This window comes from Sitophilus oryzae, unplaced genomic scaffold (assembly GCF_002938485.1).
Source record: "Sitophilus oryzae breed Bouriz unplaced genomic scaffold, Soryzae_2.0 scaffold_489_pilon_pilon, whole genome shotgun sequence".
In the NCBI taxonomy this organism is placed as follows: domain Eukaryota; kingdom Metazoa; phylum Arthropoda; class Insecta; order Coleoptera; family Curculionidae; genus Sitophilus; species Sitophilus oryzae.
In genome coordinates, this window is record NW_022147072.1 from 15,045 (window position 1) to 24,961 (window position 9,917).

Genomic DNA, 9,917 nt, shown 5'->3' on the forward strand with positions numbered 1-9,917 from the left:
AAAAACGTAATGATAATAAATTTTAAATCTTTTATTGTTAACACATATTCCATAAGGTGTTTCAAACTTTCACCAAAAATATCGCCATTTTATTTTCACTCGTATAACTGACAGACGGAAATTTTGAATTTTAACCATTATTAATTTAGAAAAAAAAGTTTCACAATAATTTAGCTACCAATTGCTAAAAAAATTACTTTCAAATCGGTCCAAGAAAAAATATATTATAAACTTAAAAATACATGAAAATTTTAAGAGTGTATAACCAATTGAGTTTGATCAGAACAAAGAATAATATGTATCATGTATTATAATATGATTGCGGAAAATCTTACATATGGAAAAGAAAATACCACTACACAGATTAGATTTAAGCATTATACTAACAAAATAAAATGCGATACCTATCTCAAAATCACGGATGGCGCCAAATCAATTCCAAAACACCGTAGGATCGAAAAAAATGGCGCCCAGTTGGCTCAAAGATGACGATCGATTTCTAAGCGACCATTTTTTTTGGGTCGTACAGTACTTTTCTGTTTGTAAGTTAAATAAGTATTTTTCAATTTATCGTCTTAATTTTTTTAATGAACATGATTCTATGAGTAAAGTTGATAAACTTTATTTTACAGGAATAAAAATATATTTACTCCCTTGAGATCTCTATGTACAACACCATTCTGATGACAATGATTTACAGATTCTAAAATTTGTTGTATACAGTGCGAAGCGTCAGCTTCTGAGTAAAATTCTCTGGCTACAATATCTTCAAACAATTCACCTCCAGTCACCCTATAAATAAAAAAAAAAACGATGTTTACAAATAATTTCGAACTTAATTTATATTATACTTTGTATAACCTTCACCACCAGTCGTTAACCGTTCAGACATACTATATATGAATAACACATCAATATTAAAATATATAAACAAAAATATAAAGCAAGGGTAACTCTTAAACTTATAAAACTGCATAGCTTACCGTAGATTTCAAGCATATCAGAATCTGTATTTTACATATTTAATAAGTATATACAGGTGAGTTTCCCTACGAAGTTCCTTCTATGGGTATCTCGGAAAGTATTGAGATAGAGAGTCGGTTAAATAAGGAAATAATTGAAGTTTTGTATGTCATATACGCCTTTCTGATTTTTGAAAAGTTCATGGTTTACTACATATTTCGAAAAATGGGAATTTTATTTTTAAAATTGTCCCTAATTCCACTATAATCTATTTTAGACAAAAAGTTTCTAGATGTTGTAGATAATCATATCCCTAATGAGTTTGTGGTCTCCGATTTTTTCTTGAAGCCTGTCATTTTCGACATATGACACAAACATATATTTTTAAATGGAAACCATAGTTTGGCCATGACCTGTGTAAAAGTGCACTTTTTAAGCTTTCTAAAGGATATGTTTTCTTTTATAATATGTTTTTCAAAAAATTACTGAGTTATAGCCAATACTTATTCTTCTTGGCTAATTTCACTTAGCTGGAAACAAGTTCAATCGTTGCTCTCATAAATGAGAAACTATTCTGCCATCCTAAATTACCTTTGTAAATTAAAATAAACAAAATTGTAAATATGAATTCTTTTCAAATGAAGAAAAGCGTGTAGGATTGTTCAACTTTTCTTGACCAAACATTTTCGAGGATACCGATATAATTGACCGTTAACCGGTGAACGTTACTTACGTTTTTGAGAACAGTTTTGTAAGACATGTTAGAAAAGTTAAATTTAGATACTCGCGCATTAATAGAGTGGTTCCAATATGACTCCATTATAACACCCCCCCCCCGCAATAAAAGAAATGTTAAAAATTATTTATATCATAATTATGTAGACTCAGGAATAGAAAGAGGTGGACCAGTTTCATGGGCCTCGTCAATCACCTGACCTATTCATTTTAATTTTTATGCGGTATAGTTACAACAAGGTTTACAAAAGAATTTATGAATTAAGAGAGGCACTTGAAAAGGTGGTACAGGAGAAGTTAAATTAAGTCGAATGGTCGTTCTGTGAGAATAGCTAGAAATTCAGTTTTAATAATTGTAAATATGAATTTTTCAAATGAAAAAAAGCGTGTAGGACTGTTCAACTTTTCTTGGCAGTTTCGAGGATACGTTGATCGGCATTTATGTACTCAAAACAATGGCGGATTTTCTAAAATAACTTAAAGTGTATGTAGTGATATTTTTTTAAGTTTTAGTTTGTGGGAATGTAAATTGTAAAGAGCCATTTAATAATATATTTTGTCTTTTTATAACGTTAATAACGTCAATAAAAATAAAGTTATAAATCATAACAAAATAAAAACACCATGCCAACTAAGTGAAATTATTCAAGAAAGATAAGAATTGGCTATAACTTAGTAATTTTTCGAAAAAAAAATATTATAGCTTATATGGCCTATAACTATGGTTTCCATTTAAAAAAATATATGTTTGTGTCATATGTCAAAAATGACAGGCTTTAGAAAAAATCGGAGAACACTGTACAAATGTTATCTGAAAACTTTTTGTCTAAAATAGATTATATGGAATTAGGTACAATTTTTAAAAAAGCCAAAATTTGTTTTTTTCGAAATATCTAGTAGGCCATAAATTTTTTCAAAAATCTGAAAGGTGCATATTTATGACCCCACAAGACTGCAATTCTTTCCCCATTTAACCGACTCTCTATCTCCAGTAGTTTCCGAGATACCCATAGAGAACAAAAACCCTGTATGTATCTCTGTCAGGTATCCATGTATTTTGTTATGTATCCGATAGTTAAGTAGCATTAAAAGTGATCAACTCAGTAACCATCAATTCGAAATTGGTCAAGAATACCTAGAAAAGCTGAACAAAGTAGGCAAAGAAAGCACAATCCTTCTACTCTGGGTGCCAGCCTACAAATGGATAGAGAATCTAGCGTCATATTAAGTGATTATGTAATAAATATTTCGTATTTTTGCTCCCTCCGACTTACTAGATTGCCATAGCGATTCACTCCTATACATGTAAACGCCGACCCAAGGTTTCGCTTGCCAGCAGGGTATATAATAATGACATAGTGATATAAATCCATTCAAAAATGAGAAATAATTAGACGATTTTTTGAATCGTTTAACACCGTGGATTGTCTAAAAGCTATTACCTAACAACATATCAATTCTGTTCATTGTCTGATTTCCCTCTTTATAGTTTACGAATAATATTTTAAAAATCAATAATTTTATTTATGTATACATACTGTCTTAAAACTGAATATTTTAGATTTAAAGAAATATGTTTATCTTTAAATAGGCGGGTCATATCAGTGTATTTCTTGAAATCTCCTGTTGAAATAAAATCAGACAAAAATAGAACGGAAATAGAAAAGAACAAAAATTTTTACCTTTTACTCCATAGATTCCCGAGAGTAATCCGAACTTCTGAAATATAATAATGCAATATTGCATTACATTTGTTCTGATTTAATGCCGTTACGTGTTCCACAGACATTATTTTTGTCTAGTTTACCCTCTATAACAAACTAAAAAAATGCAATTTATTATTCAAACAAGCATTCCTAGAAATAGTAGTTTTTCCTGAGTATGTGATATATTAAACGTATAGATATTTGTATACAGAGTGACCCAGTGTTCTGAATAAGCTCAAAGCATGTCAAATAACAACAGTTCAAAGCTCAAATATAGCAACAGTTATGTCCCCACTAGCAAAACCGGTGCTTAAAACTATTCTCGCTACCGTAGTTGAACTCATCTAAAAAGTTTATTACCCTGAATAATAAATTATAATATACGAGACACTAATAAATAACACAACAATGGAAATATTAGAAGAATATATATATTTGGGACAACTAATACACAGCTCGGGTACTCTACTACCAGAAATTAACAGAAGAATTAAGTTAGCATGAAGTACTTATGGAAGAAACTCAACCATATTCAAAAGAGAAACTTTATCTAAAGAAGAAAACATTCGACCTACCAGTACTACCAGTCATGACATATGCATGTGAAATCTGGACACTTAAAACGAACATTATCGAAAACTGCAGAACGCTCAAGGGAACAAAATATGCTGGAAATAACCAAAAAAGACCGCAAAAGAATAGTGATAGAGTGGATACGACAAAAGACCCAGGTAATAGATGTCATCCACATAGTCAAATCCCTAAAGTGGCAATGGGCAGGACACTTGGCAAGAAACACCCCAAGTAGCATTTTCACGACTTGCGACCACATGTTTACTAAACACAACGTTGGATTAGTTACAAAAAAATAGTTAGCTCCCTACCTTGAGTATTAAAATAAATTTAAACGTTTTTATAACGTTGTGGCGACGTTGGACTAGTACTACAGCAAAGTAGAAGTTTCTGCGACGTCGAATGAACGTTGTCTTGTAACCTTTTTTGCTTAAGTGATCTTTAGGTGATTCGGACAACGTAGTTACAACGTTGAACAATATAGAGTTTTCCGACGTCAGTTTCAGGACCTATTCCAACATTACGCAAACGTCGTCTGTTTTACTAATTCCAACGTTGTTTAGATTTCCTTATTCTTACGTTGGTAGGACGTCGAGTCACTACCTTTTTGCAACTGTATTGAACCATAACCTTAAATCTTAAAAACTTAAAAAAAACTTAATTAAAATGGGACATAAGAAAGGTACATATAAAACTAAATTTAAATATACATCGACATATATTACCGATGTTTATCCACTCCCTCGTTTATTTAGATTATAGAGGGCGGCACAAGCTAGACTCTAGGATGACTAAATTAGGCAATCTTGCGACTAGTATACTACCTGTTAAGGCCGAACTGCGACTTTATTAGTCCAGTATGCGACTACTCGAACTACTCCATCTTAATCTCCAAAACAACAAAGTGAAAGCCGCCATGTTGTTAAATAAGAAAATGTTTCATCATCCATTTTCCTAAAATAGCAATTCCTGCTTTTTGAATACATTAACTTGAAATATTTGACCCTAAAAAACACGCGGAAACAATTTTTTCGACTGCGAATAAATTATTCTCATTTTACTAAAAAAAACTTCAAATTTTTTTTTTAAAACTTCTTTAATTTTAAGGCCCATTAGTATTTTTCAAAGTAGAAACAATACATTTATCAATAAAGTTGTTTGCGTTTAACTTTTTTGCCTTGGGTAACGAGTTACAGAGTCGGTTAAAGTGTTTCAATAATTATGATCTTCAAGCATCCTCCACACTTAAATACTTTTGTTTTGTTTTCCTTCACTGCCATCTGACATATGTCTCTAACTAAATCATAAAAATAATATTTTTATAATTATCCCAATTTAGGATAAAACGCGACTTAGACGCCATATTAGTTTTGTATTTCTGTGAATTAGGATTTTAAACAACGTTGCAGTTTGTACTAAATTAGGCTTCTAGCCAACGTCGGTATCCAACGTCGTTTCGACCCAAAAATTATTCTCCAAACTAGTGCAGACTAGGGTTGGCACGAGGTTGTGCCGACGGTGCGCCCCGACGTTTGGTCGCGTGACACAACGTTGTCCCGACGTCCAAATGCTGCTTGGGACTTGTCCCACAAAAATTACAGCATGGCATCCACAAGGAATTAAGAGACCTAGAAGAAGGATAAACCTGAGATGGGACCATGATATTAGAAAATTAGCAGGGCTAACTTGGAGCCGCATAGACAACATTGGTGGCAGCACCATCGGAGAATGCACCAAGCCTATAAAACTTTACCTAAACACTGAATAACCGTGTATTAAAATTCGTAGTTAGGGTAACTTAGAGTACTAAAGTAAATTTGTAGTTAGAGCAACAGTTTAAGGCAGGTAGTGTGACTGATGATGAATGAAATATGAACGTAAGAACATATTTTCAATAAAAATTATCAGTATATTCATACTTTCAGTTAAAGTTAGTTACTTTTGTTCATTTTGGCTGGACAATGAATACAAACTGAAGTATAAAATGTATGTTTTATAGTGTTAATCATCCGCTGATGCTAATATGATTAGTATAACAAGAAATTTAAATAAGTATTTTGATGTATTGTTGTAAAATTGTGTAATTTCTTGATGTGAACCAAAAAAAAACAGTTAACTAAAAAGCTATATGAACCAGATGTGGATTAAATCTGTAGCACTGTACACCAATATTATAAATGGGTATCTAATATAATAGTAAAGAAACAGAATAAGCTTTAATAGATATTTACGATACAAGTGAGTTAACAGCATCATTAAGATACGCGCGTGAAAGTTGCACAACGTGTGCGTAGCACGAGTTGTGTAACCACACAAGTATCTTAATGGAGTTAACTCACGTGTATTGTACAATATTTTATCTACGTCTAACTATAAAAACACACAATGAATTTTAAAATTAGCACTATAACTATATCGGGCACTAACTATATCGGGTGCGTCTCAAAAGTGGCTCACCCCTAACTTTTTTTATTTTTTCAGATAAATAAACGAGATTTGGTATGTTAGTATATGACATAAATTAGGATTTATTGGTGTATTCAACTGTTTTGGGTCACTTCCGGTTTCACCGAAAATGACTACAACTTTTGATTTTTAACTAGCGCCCTCGGTATTTTTTTACTTTATTCGATAGAAAATGACATTCTGAATAGAATGACATATCATATGTCAACTTTTGACATTTTCGCTTAATAAAAAATTGTATTTTAAAATTTAATCTAGGGTGCCAAGGCTATGTTAAAAACATTTTCAATTTCATTTTCACAATTCTTCCACAAGGAGCCTTGGAAAAATAGATTCGATCATCTAATATTTTTAGTGTCTTGTCCTGGCCAGTTAGAAAATGTTCTAATCGTATTTTTAATTATATCTCAATTTTTTCAAATGGAACGAGGGTGGCTCTTTAGCATATTTAGAAAAAGCATTTTTTACGAATAATTTGATACCACACACTTGGTATTTCAAGTCAAATTTTCGTTACAAACCGCTAGTTTTAATTTCAAATAAACCATATGCGAAAATGTTAAAAGTTGACATATGATATGTCATTCTATTCAGAGTGACATTTTCTATCGTATAAAGTAAAAAAATACTGGGGGTGCCATTTAGAAATCAAAAGTTGTAGTAATTTCCGGTGAAACCGGAAGTGACCGAAAACAATTGAATACGTCAACCAATCCTAATTTATGTCATATACTAACATACCAAATCTCGTTTTTTAACTAAAAAAATAAAAAAGTTATAGGGGTGAGCCACTTTTGAGACGCACCCGGTATACCTATCCTAAAAATCAATTACCTTAATACCGTATGATCGAATAAAAACGCCGTCCAGTTGGCTTAGAAATGACGATCGATGATATTTCCCATATGAATTTACATATAAAATGACAGCGATCTTTATTTCATAGCCATCGCTGACGCCGTTTTATTTGATCATACGGTACCTTTGTTCAAATAACACCATGCATGACAATGTTAATATGACATTAAATAATATTGATGTCACTAATTTAAAAAATGAGCGATTCGGAAAGTATTCCCTCTGACATTGAAGAAGAGGCATACAGAGTCATTTCTGGATTGTTTCCAGCAAGATCGAAACAGGAGTATGAATACTGGCTACATATACCGGTAACTGAAAAGTAATAATAACTATGTAAATGAAAAGGTACTCATAACATATTTTCCAATTTAGTGCGTAAAATAAAATCGTTTTTAAAATATTTTTTTTTTTTTTTTTTTTTCAAAATAAATGTTTAAGAAGCTCTTAACTCACCTAAAATGCGCGAGTTAAGAGCTTCTCTCACTGACGTGCATGCAATATTATCACCAAGATTTTTATGTTCTGCCAAAACATGCCCAGGCAGCCATTCTAGATGAAGAAGTTAAGACGGTTGGCAAGACAATGTTGATAATTTAACGAGGTCAATCTCTAGACGCCATTTACCAAAAAAACATAAAACCCTACCAAAATTACATTAATTAAAATCCTCCCTCAAAAAAGTCTAATTAAAAATAAAATATTTCCAAAAAATATTTTTTCTCATTGGAATTTTAAACTACACCATTTAAAAATCATTTTCAATCAAAATTATTCAGTGTAGCAGTTAAGGGAAAAATCACTAAATTTTCCAATTAATTATTTATTAAAAATAAAAGTACGTATTTCTAAAATGACAGCTAGTGCGTTTGACCTTGCCAAAATTATCATCATCGATTATCATTCCTCAGCCGTCTCTGATGCCATATTTTTTCATCGTATGGTAGTTATAGAGCCAATCCCAAATATAGCGACATAAATAAAAATACGTAGAGCGTCACGAAATTCATAAGTTTAAGCCCGCCAAATGCCTTAAAAATATCGACAACGCTTCAACCCTCCTGAAATGTAAATTGAGGGATAAATGCACCGGTAATTGCCACAACCTCTTGGGAGCCCCTCGGTTTCCCCAATGAAATTTCGCAAAACCTTAAGATACAGTGTTCTCATTTTAATAATAATAATATGTAAATGTTGATGTCTTATGCCTATACAGGATCCGGGTACAGTAAGTGTCAAAATCTTGTAGCACCTAGGCAATAAAAAACTAGAGAATTTTGTTTAACTGCAAACCTAAAGTATATACGAAATGTAATTTCAAGAAAATATTTTAACTAAAAAAAAAAAAAAAAAAAAAATTTTAAAATGGAAAACACCCACATAATGCATTTTTAGCTTCATTCCAGATCACTCTTTACATAATCCCAAGATATGAGTAAATATGTTTCACTTGATGTTTTAGAGAGATATTAATAATAAATAAAATATTTTTCAGCCTTATTGTAATATAAGAAATATTGTGGCTTTTAGATGATTTATATCTACTTCCCTTTATACAAACAATGCAAATGTGAATATAGTGTTCAAAATTCTCCATATGCCAAACTCTTCTAAAATATAAAATAATGTTTTTATTTTTTAAGTTCAATTCTGTATATTATTATTTTTCTTAGAAGGTGAGAAGAGCTGTTCAAATAAATTTCTTAAAAACGAAGTAATAAAATTTTAATGTATTCTGTGATACAACACGCAAAACTTATATGTATTTTTCAACGGTAAAATGCCGAGAGAAAATTATTGGGTGGCTTTGATAAAATTTCACTATGGAAAATGCCATATAAAATATGTCCCCTATGTCTGCTAATCTGTTGTAAATTTTGAAATACTCTAGAATACAAAAATGTTCATTTTTAATTCCCCATATAATAAAGAATTAATAATTAAATAAAAAAATTGTTTTACATTTTAGAAATTTCAGAATTTGAACATCCTGTATGTGATTTAATACTTCATTATCGTATTTATAGCAAAGTAAGTATAGACCATCTAAAAGTAAATAATACCTAATATTATAGTTTTGATCTCAGACATTTGCATTGTATTTCTTTTTTAATTACTTTTAAGACAAGGCTGAAGGAAAATATATTTTTTATACTTATTGTATACTTTATTTATTGTATATCACTTTACCACAGCCGCCTTTGAGGCTGTTTTTTTCTATCGTGTTATTATTTAGAATTTTTGATATAAAAAAAAAAAAAAAATTATCAAAAATATATTTAAAATAAATGTAATAAAGACATAATGCTGCATTTTTTTAAATTAAAAAAAAAAAAAAAAAAAAAAAAAATAATAATAATCATAATATACTGCAAATCCGTACATCATATTAGTTTTAGTTTCATTTTAGCATGTCTTGCTTGTCAATTCTCCAAGAAATCAATCAAATATGTAATGGATTTCTGCCAAACAAAATGTCATCTTTACTATTTAAAACAACCAAGTACTAAAACTATTTTAAACTCTATCTTAAATCCAGATATAATAATTTGTGAGTAAATAATTATAAATGTAAACCTGAAATAAATAGCAATACGTAACTGACAAGCATACCAA

The 9,917-nt window shown here is 30.7% G+C and overlaps 1 protein-coding gene across 1 annotated transcript in view; it reads right to left on the bottom strand.

Annotated features, from left to right (window-relative positions):
- Positions 1-659: 659 nt before the first annotated feature.
- Positions 660-9,917, bottom strand: part of LOC115886467 (calcium/calmodulin-dependent protein kinase type II alpha chain-like) — a 219,572-nt gene continuing 210,314 nt past the window's right edge. The window contains exon 5 of the mRNA XM_030905628.1: positions 660-792. Within this exon, the coding sequence (XP_030761488.1) occupies positions 788-792 (5 nt within the window). The 3' untranslated portion in view covers positions 660-787. The remainder of the gene's footprint in view (positions 793-9,917) is intronic.